At 39.1% G+C, this 14,862-nt stretch overlaps 2 protein-coding genes across 12 annotated transcripts in view; both read left to right on the forward strand.

The window, feature by feature from the left end:
• phactr4b (phosphatase and actin regulator 4b) overlaps positions 1–1,879 on the forward strand; it is a 35,559-nt gene extending 33,680 nt beyond the window's left edge. For all 11 annotated transcript variants that reach the window (XM_008432320.3, XM_081597157.1, XM_081597158.1 and 8 more), the window contains one exon: positions 271–1,879. In XM_008432320.3, coding sequence (XP_008430542.2) covers positions 271–286 — 16 coding nt within the window. In that variant the 3' untranslated portion in view covers positions 287–1,879. The remainder of the gene's footprint in view (positions 1–270) is intronic.
• Positions 1,880–3,018: 1,139 nt separating this feature from the next.
• rcc1 (regulator of chromosome condensation 1) lies at positions 3,019–9,128 on the forward strand. The gene is made up of 10 exons (XM_008432317.2): positions 3,019–3,175; positions 4,033–4,120; positions 4,705–4,898; positions 5,099–5,278; positions 5,809–5,905; positions 6,021–6,143; positions 6,247–6,387; positions 6,534–6,653; positions 6,771–6,923; positions 8,395–9,128. The coding sequence occupies exons 2-10, from the start codon at positions 4,051–4,053 to the stop codon at positions 8,568–8,570; spliced, it is 1,254 nt and encodes a 417-aa protein (XP_008430539.1). The 5' UTR covers positions 3,019–3,175; positions 4,033–4,050; the 3' UTR covers positions 8,571–9,128.
• Positions 9,129–14,862: the final 5,734 nt, after the last annotated feature.

Below are 14,862 nucleotides of genomic sequence, written 5' to 3' on the forward strand. Positions count from 1 at the left end.
GACCTTCTTTAGCATATTGCTGTTTCCTCTACATTGCGTCTGCAAACTGGACTTTCCTTCAACAGTTACTTTTCTCTCACCTTTCCTCCATGAAAACCAGACTACCTAGACGTTTGTGGTTAATGTGACAATAGAGTAAAGTTTAAGAGGTGTTAATACTCGGTGATTATTTAGACTTAGTAATAAAATCATTCAAGCAATATGCGCCATCAGTAAAAAATATATATTAGGGTGACGAATTTATTTAAACTTAATGTCTGTTTTGTGTAGGTTTCATCGGCCTTAGCGTCCACGCTCTCGGATAGTGAAGCACTTAGGATTTCTGTGAACAGAGGCGGCTCCGTGCGCAGATTGCCCCGTTTCCTGCCCCCCCTCACCACCATATCCAGACTTTGCTGTACTGTGTAATCAGGGAAGAGCCTGGAAGTGACTCACAACAAGAATGCCCGCCGCTTGCCTTCCATCACCCTCTCACCACATCGCTTTCTGCCTGACCCGAGGCGGTGGCAGGCGAGGTCCAGATGCAGTATTTCTCCTAGATGACGTGGGGTTGCGGGGAGCGTGAGAGACCCAACGTGCCAACGAGGGAGTGAGGCGGCAGAGGAGCTACGACCACAGCGCTTACTCTCACTCTGCTACTGCTGCGTGCGTGCGGCGCCCTTCAGAGACTTGGATCTAGTTAAAACCTTTAACGCGGCCTCATTCTGTGTTGCCTTTTTTCTGCTCTTTGTTGTATATGGAAACACTAACTCATCTTGCTAATGTAACGGCATACAATAAACACGGTAATAATGATGAGGACCTTATCATACTTCACACAGTAATAATAGATAACAGAGACTGAAGCACCAGAATGTGAAGATTTGGACGTTTTCCGCTTTAGGACTTGGCATCTCTGGGATTTTGTGTTTTCTATTAGTTATGTACAGACTGCTGTTGTTATATCTTAGAATGCAACTGGGGAAAGATGTTATGATAAAATACTCTGTAATGCACAAGACATTTTATTTTGTAATTGTAATCACATGAGTAGCGAGAGCTTATATTTGAGCTGTTTTTTTTATTATTATTATTATTTGGCTTTGCCCGTACTTGTGGTTGTGATGTAAGGTGGCGAATTTAGCGTCAATCTAGCTGCAGGAAGAAAAAAAAGTGCAGGTCAGGGAGGCCATCTACTTTTTCATGCGTGCCAACATAATTAATGCCTGAAGGACTAAAGGAAACTGATTTTTGCAATACTCTGCATGAGCCAACCGGACATCCAGTGCCATTGGATCTGGACGTCCTCTCTTCATTTCTACTTTTTTTATGAGTTTTTGTACTTCCCTTTAACAGTTGAGCAAGCAATGCATTCTGTAGCCGTTTTAAATAAGGTCATTCTCATAGTGTCTGTAACAAGAGCTTAAATATGAGTTGCTGTGAGCGTAGATCAGGGATTTATACAACAACAACAAAAGTCAGAAAATGAATAACCGGTCAACAGGGAGTCAATTTTGGTTGGAGAATTTTGAAGCTGCAGGTGTGTTTTAATGTACTTTTGTCTGGCCAGTAGCTTACAGGGTTCTCTATGCTGTGTATAGGTTCATATAGGTTTAACTGATGCTTCTGTATATCTTGTCTTCCTTTTATTTGGAAATAAATTTTAAATATAAAGGTATTATAGGTTGCTATTTTTTTAAGTACAAAACGTTAGTTTGTGATTAAATGCTACAAGAATGGGAACATGAAACGCCTTTCTTTTCCTGTAAAAAAACAAAACGATAATGATAAGTTCAGTTTTAATTGGATGTTGAATTATATGAGCCGATGAGTTTTCTTCTTAACTGTAAATAGTCACATCTGGATCTGAATAAATAATGCTATTATTCTCTGAACCTCATCTGATGTGAACCTGTGCCTGGCTCTCTTTTTTCCCCTACTTTTTCTGACTGTCCAACAGCGCCCCCTGCAGTCGAGGGGTTCTGTAAGGATGTGCAAAAAGCCTTAAAAGAAAGTGATATTTTGTTACATATAAACCCACTTATGTCATCTTTGATATGAACACATTTATTTAGAAATACTGAAGGAAATAACAAATCTAAATTCAGATTTTTTGCAGGATTTTTGTCTACCATTAAATAAATTCACTTCCATTAACAGCTGATTCTCATTCAATATGCTCCCCAGGTGGCAAAATAAGTATTTTTACACATCTTTGCTATTCTATTGTATGTGTGGTTGGCATTGTATTTCAATGGGTTGTTATTTTTGTTTATTTTCAAAGAAAATTGAGAAAAGATTACAGATTAAGTTTTAATCATTTTAAGGTTATGGATGGATCATTTTAAAGCTCTGGAGAGTTTGTTATAATTGGTCATCTTAATATTATTTTACTCTGACTTCAATTAGCATATTGCAATGCCCAGAGCAGGCAAAGCAACATTCAACCTTTTATTTACTAATTTAATCATCTCTGTCAAATTGTTTCTGAGTAATGGGGCACATTTCATTTTTATGCTCACTGCTTATCTGAAGAGCAAAGAGAAATAGTATTGTTTTTTTTTCCTTACCTTTTCTTTTTTTCTTTTTTGGCATTGTACTGGGTTAGTTTGCATATTTTTTCCCCCTCTTATATCTTCTACTCAAAACTGCGTTTTGTATTTACGGTCCTTGCTGCTGCTGCCTGTTACATCTGCCCACTATGGACAGTAAAATATATTCTATTATGTATTTGTGTGATGTTATAATTTGTTTGAACATCTGAAAAATTTAATCGTAGGTAGCCGGTTTTAGAAGATAAAAATCTTAATGCCTTGTGACCACTATTTGTTTAATTCGTGGACACGATTCACTATCTGGAGATGCTAAGTCGTGCCTACGAATTAAACACGTCGATCCCAAGACTTATTTTCTTTCTCCTATGTCACCAGACGGGTTCTGCAATTGTGTGGAAAAAAATTTACTAAAAAATGTAAATAGACAAGTAGCGTTTTCATGTCACTGTAACTACTTGCGTATGAAAGTGGCTACTCGGTATTTGTTCGGCAAGTTCAATTCGTCACTGTCTCTTTAAGAAAACGTGCTCTCTCAAGGTTCCAAAGAACGTGACGTCTTACGTACATCTCGCGTGTGGAAACCGGGAACAGGCTGTGAACGTTCACCTCTGCCCAAAGTACAAACTGTTGCAAGTTTTAAGGTTAGTAAAATATTTACCAAATACTTGTGATGATATAGCTAACAACAGACAAATAAATCCGTTGTTACTAATGTGCGCGCTTGTAAGTTACCATAGTTTGTAATCGCTGTTCATTCATTACCAAGTGTGACGCTAACGGTTAGCTAGCTTGCGTTGGCTCCTGAATACTCAGCTCAGCTTCATATTAATTTTTAAGCAAATGTCTCACTTTTATATAGAACCATTAACGACTGCTTTATTTGTTACTTTAACAAGTGGAATCTCTATATACACATCGTATATATTTATTGTTATGAGATGCATTTATGTAAAGCTAACTGTAGCACACATGTGGAAAGTGTTGGGTCACGCAACTGAATTTAAACTGTTCGGGTTTGCTAAATGGCAACATAGACTGGCAAGTCGTCGTGTATACACGTCATTTTGTGTGAATGTAATGAAGCCCAGGAGAGAGTTGCACTATAGTGGTTCACTAGGCATGCTCACGCTGAATGTTGCTTTTCGTCTGGTAGCAGAGGTGGAGAAAGTACAGCTGTTTCCAGTGTAAAACGATCCCCTCACAGCTGCTAAACCCCATCAGCCACCGGTCAATGAAATAAAGACTGCTTGTGCTGTTGTCAGTCAGCAGGTCATGTCCTGCCACACTTCTCATTAAGTCATAAACTTTTGAGCATTATAGGTGATTAAAGGCATTTCAGTATAATGATTAAAGCCATTATACTGCCTTTAATCACTTCTGTCTCACGCAACCTTGCTTTTAAGACTTTTTTAAAATTATTATTATTTAATGATTTTGTCTGAAACTAAAATGAAAATCCTGTCTAATGCTGTTTTCACTGTACCACTGTTTTCTGTAGCGTGGATGCATTGCTGCCATGCCTGCCAAAAAGATGACCAACAAGAGGAAGACTGCAGACAGCGGTGAACAGGCCAAGAAAATAAAAGGTACATCATAAACTTCAGAACTATGTTGGTTTCCTGTGACTTCTTAGAAAAGCTGGGAAATGACCGCAAGACTACATTCAAGCACGCGTTGTATTCTGTATTTCCCTCTACATCTTTAAGGATTATAACGTACGAAATGTCACGAGGCCACCAAGGTTGAAACTAGGTGCTTCAAACATTTTTTTCATACTTTACATGCTGGACTGGACTCCCTGACACAACCTGTCACTGTAAATTCTGAGTCAAAAGTGTTTTTTTTTTTTGTTTGTTTTTTCATTACTTCAAGAAAAGCATTCTTTTCAACCACACAAAATATATTTTCTTTTATTACTCTGCAAACTTTTATTTGTTTGTTTGAGTTATTTGCAAAACAATTTAAAATGTGTACTACTGCCAGCAACTGGGTGTTAATCATTATATTTACTTTAGTTTTGTTTCTCTTAAGCAGCATCTTCTTGCAAACCTATCTAGTCTCTCGTGATGTCCGAGTCCATTTTCTATAAGTATAGCATAAGTATTATAATGATTTATAATTCAGTTCATGTTTTTGTACTTGTGTGTGTGTGTGTGTGTGTGTGTGTTAGTTGTGGTTTCACACAGGAGTCATTGTAAAGAGGTGGGCCAGGTTCTGGTTTTGGGCCAGGGTGATGTTGGACAGCTGGGCTTAGGTGAGAACGTCACTGAGAGGAGGAAGCCAGCCCTGCTGTCTCTACCAGAGAAGATGGTGCAGGTGGTGGCCGGAGGCATGCACACAGTGTGTCTGAGTGAAACTGGTCATGTGAGTCAACGTTTTGTTTTTATTTTAATTATGTAAAGCACTTTGAAATGCCTTGCTGCTGAAATGTGCTATACAAATAAAATTTGATTGATTGATTGATTGAACGTTTGTCTGTTTCTGTCTGTAAAAGGAGGAATTAAAAAGTTTGAATTTCTCGAGAGATGATTTTTTTTGGGGGGGTGGGTGTTGACTGTTTTTAGGTCTACACGTTTGGCTGTAACGATGAGGGCGCTCTGGGTCGGGACACGTCAGAGGAAGGGTCCGAGACGGTTCCTGGGATGGTGACGCTGAATGACAAGGTGGTCCAGGTGTCTGCAGGGGACAGCCACACCGCTGCGCTCACAGAGGATGGATCGGTGTACATCTGCGGCTCATTCAGGGTTAATCTTTTTATGTTTTTCTACTTGGACCGAGTTCTCGTATGTTTGGAAATCTTTGTGTGTTGCAAATTTTCTCCTTGTATGATGTCACAAGTCAGAATATATCGCAGAGGAAAAGTAAACAAGATTTGTGATTTGTGTGATAGACAGCAGCATTAGATAAAGACAATGGGAGTTTTCAGTTTCTGCTTGTTTGATAGTTTTGAAAATGTGATAAAGATAACGGTGCTTGATATTTGTGGATCATTTGATTATTGATAATCAATGCATAACTTAAAACAGCTTAATCAGCTTACTTGTTTATATCTGACATAAATCATTTTAAGAAGTAGCTCTGTCCTGCTGAATTTTGTTATATTTTAACGTCAACATTTTTTTAACCTATGCTCTAGCCTTTAATTTTTTTGTCCGCTCTCATTTGTAGCCCATAGTAGTAGGAGGTTGTATGTTTTTCTTCTGCTCCTCTATTTTCTCTCTGGTTATGGTTTTTGAAAAGTGCCTAACGTGTGTGTTTGATCCATTTTTTTCAGGACAACAATGGTGTTATTGGTCTTCTGGAGCCCATGAAAACATGTCCTGTTCCTGTGAAAATTCCTCTCACAGAACTTGTTGTGAAAATTGCCTCAGGTATGAAATACTTTGCTTCATTGTCAAGTTGTTTCATGCTTTTTCTGTGTGAGCCAGCAGATTTTTGTTTGCTTGACTTTTTATTTTTTTTAATCGGCTGTGTATGCATTAATAGGTAACGATCATATAGTGTTGCTGACGCTGGATGGAAACCTTTTCACGTCGGGCTCAGCGGAGCAGGGCCAGCTGGGGAGAGTACCAGAACATTTTTCAAACAGAGGAGGCAGGAAAGGGCTTGGTGGGTAACTTCATGTCCTCCACTTGTCAAAAAAAAAAGATCAATTGCAAAATGTTGGTATATCTTTCATATGTTTTTTGTGAACTGTGTCTCGGCCTTTTAGAACGACTGCTGGTCCCGCAGATGGTGAAACTTAATAGGAAAGTTCGCTTCACAGATGCCTTCTGCGGAGCGTATTTTACCTTTGCTGTTTCTAAAGAAGGATACGTTTATGGATTTGGTCTCTCCAACTACCATCAGCTGGGTAAGAGCAGCTGTTGGCTCGATATTTGGAGAGATGATCAATCTATTAACGCTGGCCTCATTTCTTTCCATTCACCGCTTTGTTGAGTTAATTCACTTTGGCAGTACATAATAAATGCGTATGTTTTTCTACACAATCTTGTCCAGGCACTCAAAACACCTCGATGTGTTTTGCCCCCATCAAACTAACATGCTTCAGGAACTCCACCACTTCCTGGGTGGATTTCTCTGGAGGACAACATCACACTCTCTGCCTCGACGCTGAAGGTTGGCAGACCACACATGACTGTCTATGAATACTATTAATATGTAGAGACAGTATTAATGTTAAATAAAATAGAAACGGGAGGCAAACCAGATCTTTTTTGCCATTTGTGCTTTAAGGGCAGGTTTATAGTCTGGGCAGAGCCGAGTACGGCCGCCTCGGTCATGGCGAAGGAGCTGAAGAGAAGAGTGAGCCGAGTCCTGTGGCGGGGATAGAGCCGGCGAAAGGAGTGTCATGTGGAGCTTCTGTCAGCTACGCAGTTACCAGAGAAGGTGAGAAACAAACTGGATTTGGACTCTTGAGTTTCACATGAGTGTTTGGTTTAAAGTTCCCAGAATCAAATCTATCTTAACAAATGCAGCTTCAGGTTTTTCCTCTATATCCGATCAAGTAAGAACAAAGATTTGTCGCAGCAGAGAGAGGTTCAGCGTGTGTCCTTGATTGAAGAAACTGTTTAGGATCCAACAAAAAATGAAAGCCATATAATTGAGATCATCTTTGTTGGGGTTTTTAAAATGAGCTCTTCAAGACCTGTAAAGAACCAGACACAAGACCAATGAGGTTTTTGTGCCTTCCTTTGCAAAGAGAAAGATCCGCAACCTCTAACCCGCTCAGGATCAAAGATTGGTGAGCTCTGCTCAACTCTGCTTGGGAATTGGCTTTTATTATGATGACCTTCTTCAGTGGAACAGTGCAGAGATAACAGAACAGATGGACCCCTTGAGTGGGAAATTACATCATAGATAAAGAAAGAACCTTAAAGAATAACTGGTCAAAGCCAGTTAGGTAACTGAACACATTTAGATAAAACACTCAAATAAAATGATGAAACAATGATTAGTTACAATCGTAATCAAGTCACAACTATAATCTGATTTTTACTCACTAAATTTAATTTAAATATGTACACATATTTACACTCCGAAAATAGTCCGTTTTCGGTTTTGATCCATTTAAAAGGACATTTCAGCATTTCTGGTCACCAGCTGTCGTAGCCATTCTAAATAATGATGGGTAAATATGGACATACAGTTTAATTATGTCATTTTGTTGTATTTATGACGAAAACAAAACTGGCAAGTAAAAGTGTTTTTAAAAAATCACTCAGACAATTTGTATCCTTCACAGAAGCAACTCTTCCAGGTTTACCAGCTTCCACTGAGTTGCTGTCAGACTTTGAAAACAAAACTTTGCAGATTGTGTGTTGCTATGACTACTCATAAACAGCTGCAGTGTGTTTGTGCATAATGTCTCTTACCTAGATATTTCTTTGTGTTCGTGAGCTTTATTTTTTTGTTTAATCTGTCATTTTGTTGTACTTTAGTCCTTGACGCTGCGTTAAATGATTATAGAAGGAGTTCTGAATTTTTTTAAGTTACTAAAGCGTCTCTATGGGAGTTATTTTCTAGGCTGTTCAATTTTCTTTGTTTAAAAAAGCCAGTAGATCCTCTGCAGTGTCCCTTTGAGAGTGAAACAAAATCAATGTTTTGCTGAAGTTACGAATTGCAAAATTACCTTGACATATAAATGTAATGACCTAAATGGCCATAATTATCTTAACACTTAAATTTGGGTCAAATGCGGTTTTGTTGCACTTTTAAAAATTAATAAGCAAATTTTATTATTCTGTGCTTGACTTTACAACTTCAAATTTTCTAGTTGAGTTCTCGCTGCTGGTTTTGTTCTTCCCCCTCCAACACACACTCACTCACTCACTCACTCTGTCTCTCTCTATCTCTTTAGGATCTGTGTATGCCTGGGGCATGGGAACCAACCTGCAGCTCGGCACAGGAGAGGAGGAAGACGAGTGGAGCCCTGTGAAGATGACTGGAAAGCAGCTGGAGAATCGTGAAGTTCTCCAGGCCTCCAGTGGAGGGCAGCACACGGCCCTCCTGGTTAAAGATAAACAGGAGAGCTGATGTGCCTCTGATGGGGATAGTTTTGGTAATTATTGCTGTGGGGGTCCATGTTCAGGATGCTCAGATTGAATATTGAGAGTTTTTTCGGCTGTCGGTGCTGAGGGAGAGCGACGTCCAGGATGCAGAGGACGTGAGGCCTGGCCTTTTAGCAGAACTGCTTTGTTCTTAATGTGGGTGAAATGTTCATAAGACTTACATGGTAGATCATGTAAAATGAGAGACTATTTTTTTAAATGTTTTTTGTTGTTCCTTTTTAATTTTTCATTTTGTCATTCTGTATGACTGAAAGTATTTAGTGCATTGATGAAAACAACTGTTAGAGAAGGAAGTGAGAAGCTGTTTGACGTTTCTAAAGGCTAGTCTTTTAAAGTATTTTCTTTAAGCAATAATCCAGTTTAGACGGGACATTCATATTCTACGTGTTCAAGATGTGTATCTACTGTTTGTTTTATTCAGTGCACACACACACAAACACACACACACACACGATTGTTGTGACTGTTTGAAAATGTAATAACATTCTGGGTCCTGCAAAAAATAAAGGTGATTATTTTTTAAGATCTGTTTTTGATTTGCAGCAAGTTATTTTTTTTATTAAACCAGTCTGTAAATTACACATACCAGTACTTCACATTTTAAAGTTGTGGGTTCAGGTTTTAGGACTTTAATAAATTGCTTTTAGCCTCGAAGAGATTCTTCTTTTTTTTTTGTTGTAAGCAAATGAACAAAATTCCACTTTAAATAGAAAGCGAAGCTCCTCGGCCACACTTGCCAAAAACTCAATCTGAATTGTATGAAAACGTGAGCAAAATGACCAAAATTGCAAATGGATGAGATGGTTGGTACTTTTTATGTTGGTCTGGCTTCATCTCAGTGTGAGGACAGCCTTACCAATGTGCTTTGGGCAGAAACTACACTAGGCATCACAACAGTTATAGAAAGAAGATGGAAAATGTTTGGAGAGCACAACAGTCAAGAGAAAATTAGAATAAATGTCCATAGCACTCAGAGCCATAACATCAAATGTAACCCAGACTTTCCCAGCTACTGATGAGTTTACTGGCTTAAACAAAGTGAAAGGGCGAGTCATCAGACTATTGAGAGTCTGATGTCTCTGTAATTTGCCATCTCCACGGATGTGGCTTGGGAGAAGAAAACTCGGGATCGAGGGGAGGTTCGAACTCGAGAGACGAGAGATCCATCTGCCACTGTATCCTCCATCCCTGAAAGGTGCATTGGGGAAAAGAAAAGTGCATGAAGAACGAGAGATCAAATTGACATCGTTAGAGCTGCGGAAAGAGTGAAGGATTAATTTGCTTTAATATTGAAATGGACAACACTGACAATAATCTGTTTGATATCACATTGAGACTTATTGTGTTTGCTCTGAATGCTTTGAGGACTGAAGTGGGTTTAATGAGTCTTATTAAAGGTTAATTGGAAATCAAGGTGGATAAGTGGGATAAAGAGTGACAGAAAGAGGAGGAGATGAGTGGGGGAGGATGATAAAATTTTATGAATGGATGAACTGGTTGCAAGTTATTTTGCAGCACACTGGAAATGTTACTTGAAAGGCAAAGTGATCGGAGAACTAAAAGATTAAAAAACTTTAAAAAACAGCTGTCAGTGCCTCAGTTTAGCAATCATTCAAATGACACACAGGACACCACCGATAACATACAGAGGAACGGCTACAGAAATATGAAAGTAAAAATGAATGGAGATCCCTGAACAAAATCAATCATCCCTGGAGAGTTATGGAGTGTGACCTTTCCTGATCCGACAGTGATCTGCTGGCTCTTAAAAATTAATTGTGAATAGAATATTTAGATTCCTTATTTTTTTATTAACAAGCCCTTTTCTCTAAACTTTCCACATGCACTTCAATTTTCCGCTAGAATATACCTACATCACTGCTTTTCCAGGGCCAGTGCTGTCAAATGGACACTGTACTGTTGAGCCTCTAAAGAGAAACATGTAAATCGTGTTCCCTGGATGCTCAGGAGTTTGCATCTCAGTGTCCTCATTGGTCTCATCTTCCTCTCATCTGACCAAATGGACTGAGGATTCACTGCTGATCAGAGACTACTGACATGTTAATGCAGCGTTTATAAGCACTTAGCTCATCTAAGTGCATCTCTTGTTTTGTTGCATGCTGTTGCTCTCTGATTTGGAAGAAACGTCAGAAATCAGAAGAGGTCAGATTGCATTAAGGATCTTAATGTTTGCACGATCTGAGTTTTAACAAGATTGTATTGATTTCTGGGGCTTCTCTTCCTTGCATGAAACATGCTGCAATTTCCTCTTTATATGGATCGTTAAAGACCTTCAGCGACTCTTAAGAGCACATCCCTCAAATATTTTTTACTGGCGGATTTTCTTTTTTTTTTTTTTTTTTTGAATCCAATTTTAGTTAATTAACTTTCTGTTTGAACGGCAGAACATTTCACATTTTTTTGGAAAGCTGAAAGTAAAAGTTATTAAAAAAGAAAAAAAAAGAACCACAGGCTCTGACCGATTCGAGCTGCGAAGGTTAACAGGTGTCAAGGTTGAATGATTTCACACGTTTTTTTAAAAAAGCAGAAACATTCAGTGACGGATAATGGTGGAAAAAAAAAAAGAAAAAGACTCTCACAATTTCCCAGCACAAAGACAGACATTTGTGCTGAATGGAAGCAATGGAATCCTGTGATTAGTTCCTTTCATTCACACCGACTGAAACTGGATTTGCCATCAGGAGTGTGTGCTCTAATCTTCTTCTTGTTAAGCTAATCACAGGAGAGACCAAGACGTCTCCTGCGCCTGCACTGCTGCTCCTTCGTTCCTAATAACAGAGAAAGCCACATTAATCACAGCAGCCAGCTGATCCACTACAGGATGTGACTCCGGGCTGCAGGTGTTGGGGCGTCCTCTTCACGGGCTGCGGCTGCATTCACGACGTGTTCGACAAAATAGTGCAATCTTGCAACCTTTTTCCCCATCACTTAGCAATTCTATCTTTTTTTTCTTTGGCGGCTCTTGAATTGCGCGGCTGGTTTCTTACTCAACATGTCATTAAGAATTAGATTGAATGCATCTTCTTAAGAAGGTTTCAATTAAGAAACCCAGGATTATTTCATAGAATAAATCATTTGGAAAATGTATTTGGTATCAAGAGGCCTGGATAGAGTTTTCTTACACCAGAATGACAGACCTTCATGTGTTTTATTGGATTTAATGGATTTGGAGCATAAAAACAAAGTGACACGCGATTGTAAAGTGAAAAGGAAAAGAGTTTTCCACTTTTTTTCTACGAGTGAAAATCTAAAATGTGAGGCATGCATGCATTTTTAATCTTGCCCACTTACTCCGATACCCCTGCATGAAATCCAGTGCAACCAGTTTCCCTCAGAATTCACCTAATAATTAGAAACAGATGCAGAGATGAAAAGCAAGTACCTATTCAGTTACACCTGGATTTTTTTCAGGTAAGTCAGGTTGACTGGAGAACATTGCTAAGCATCAAATGTTGAGTGTTGCCACAAAGTCATATTTGGATTTGACTGGGCCGTTCTATCACATTGACATGCTGTGATCTCAAGTCTTTACTAGCTATCGACAGTTTTTTAATGCATTGTTCCTTTTAATGCCTTTGCTGAAGAAACGCTTCTTCCTGGTATTTATTTAGGGGTGTCAGAGCACAGAGGGCTCAATGCAAATTTTACTCCAAGACAATTTGTCACTGTTTTGGAGTTCACAAATCTATCATTTTTGTTCCACTTCACAACTTTGCTCTGCTTTTTGTCAGTCTATCACAACTATTTTTAATCATCTGCCTGTTTGAGGTTGTAAAGCGACAACATGTGGGGGAAAACTGGAACAGTATCAATACGTTTGCACAGATTACATACATTCTGTGTTATATTTAAGCCACACAGGGAAGAAAAAAAAAAAGGTTGGCAGAAACTAACAGTCTGACACAATCCCTGCTGCCCCTGAACCACTTGTTGAGCCACTCCTCGTTTTTCTATCACTGCTGTGATGAAATGACCGATAGTGCGGATGTGAGTGAGTGTTAATGATGTACGAGCAAACATTTAACCCACGCATCTTTTCTTCCCCCCCCCCATCAACCACGTAGGCTGGACTACTCTTGACAGTGCATTGTTTTTCCGGTTTTTACTTTGCAGGTGGGAATACAACGCATGATCCGTGGGCTCATTTGTTATCCAAGGGCGCTTTACAGAACGCCGGTTTTTAAACTGTTTATACAGTCACGCTTCCCGTCTGACAAACAAATAGCCGCCTGTCAGTACATTGAAGCAACAAATGCCACTCGTGCATTAGTCAGTGTCTAATGTACTAAGCGACAGAAATACTCTAATGCTGTCGTTGTGTCGCGTAAATTGTCTTTTTTTTTTCTGAGGGGAAAAAAAAACAAACAAAAAAAAAAACGTGCGAGCAGACGCGCCGGAAAACAAATGGGGATCATTTGCAAATAAATATCTCTTTTGCTGTTAAACCGCGGGTCCTCCACCGCCTGCAGACTGCTCCTGTAATTACCGGTGATTTGCCTGATAGATTTGGGTCGTTCATCCCGCGGGTGGAAGGTTCCTCTGGAGGCCACGGCAGCGCAGCCGCAGCTGTGAAAGCAGGACGTGGCGTGACTCATCCCTCTGGTGGACCTCTGTGTCTCCCCCTCATTGATTGGGTGATAATTAGCTTCAGAGATCCATGACGGGCAGGTTGGAATAAAAACCATTTGTTTTTATCCAGCTGCTGAGTAACAGTCTGAGTTATGATTTGGTAAAAAAAAAAAATAAAATAAAATGAATAATAGATTTGCCAGTGGGAGAATCAGTGGGAGAGAATGAAGAGAGTGGAGCAGCTGAAGTGATGGGTGGCCATAAATGGAGAGGCACTGTTTATTTTATTTATTTATTTTCATATACAGTCGTTTGTCAGATAGATCCGTTTCCTGTCATTTTTGATTGAATGGTTTATAAAAGTGCTCAAATAAAGAGGAAGGCATAATGTAACACATCAGAACATCACCAGAAAGTTCATTTAATTCACTAAAACAGGAACTCAATGCTATTTTTAATAATGGCACGGTACTTTTTCTTTCTGCACATTCTTATTTTTCGTTTTTATATTCCTCGTCTTTATCTGAATTTGTTTGCTCCCATCAGCCGCCACTTTACTGCTGGTACACCAGACGGTAAAGGTAATCTCTATTCTAGTCTCCATCAAAATCCATTTTATCTTACATAGTATTGTAATTTTCAGACAAGCCCTAATTAAAATTTTCATCAGACACAGGCATTAAAGTAACTGTGCATAACTTTGTTTGAATCACTGAACTAAGTTATTTTTCATCAGCTCAGATAAAGCTGTAACTGCCACATAATTTTGTCTGAGTGCCAGCCTCACTCGATGTAATCAGAGATCACTGGGCTTCGGTCCAGAAACAGACTAAACATCTTGTCAAATCTACCCACCATTTTCTATTTTAAAAAATTATCCCTGTGGTTTATTTTAAACTTTAGTTTTAAAGTTTTAACCGATTTTCACACTTTCTCATTTACTCAATGATCCACCTCGAGGTCCTAATAAAGCTGTCGCCCACCAACGGGAGGGATGACAAGGTGTATTCTGCTGGTAGTGAATCACAACAGCAGTCAAAGGGTTGAGTTGCAACTCTTGTTTTGTCAGCAAAATAAAAATATATAAGGGTCAGGCTTCACTTCCTAACAAATCTCTCATTTCCAGGCAGCCGGTTTCGACTGCTAGCAGATGGCGCGCATATTCAACATCCAGTCTCGGCTCTCCTGCAACGAAAATTGATGCTTCACAGCTTTTTGTTTTTCAGCTTTTCAGTCAACATTTCGAGCGAGGCTCGATAATCTGATCCTTCATTTTGCAAGCATCTGCTGCAGAGAGCACCAAGCCCACATCAGTGTATCAAATAATCGTAATGTCTCTTCTGGCGCATGTTAAGTTCTGGGTGAGATAGCACTTACTCAGCGGTTCTCATCAGTGTTACATGAATTGCTTAATTTCAATATGCCACTATGTCCACTGTGGTTTGTAACCCTGCATCTGGTACGTCTTCGAAATTGCATGCTAACAATGATGAACGCGTCCATTAAAATCCCTCTGTTATTATTTTATCTTTATGTGAGAAAATGGATATGCTGGGGATTTTTTTATACTTTATTTGCCAATTCCCAATTAGTCTGTGATGTTCAAATTTAAGATGGGAAGAAAATCAAAAACATCTAATTAAAGCTGTTTCTGAATCCCACATTTG

Source organism: Poecilia reticulata, chromosome 16 (assembly GCF_904066995.2).
Source record: "Poecilia reticulata chromosome 16, P_reticulata-male-v2, whole genome shotgun sequence".
Taxonomy (NCBI): Eukaryota; Metazoa; Chordata; class Actinopteri; order Cyprinodontiformes; family Poeciliidae; genus Poecilia; species Poecilia reticulata.

Coding starts and splice junctions, on each gene's coding strand:
- rcc1 (XM_008432317.2), top strand. CDS start 4,051: ATGCCTGCCAAAAAGATGACCAACAAGAGGAAGACTGCAGACAGCGGT. Junction 4,121..4,704: donor ACAGGCCAAGAAAATAAAAG/GTACATCATAAA, acceptor TGTGTGTGTTAG/TTGTGGTTTCACACAGGAGT. Junction 4,899..5,098: donor GTCTGAGTGAAACTGGTCAT/GTGAGTCAACGT, acceptor GACTGTTTTTAG/GTCTACACGTTTGGCTGTAA.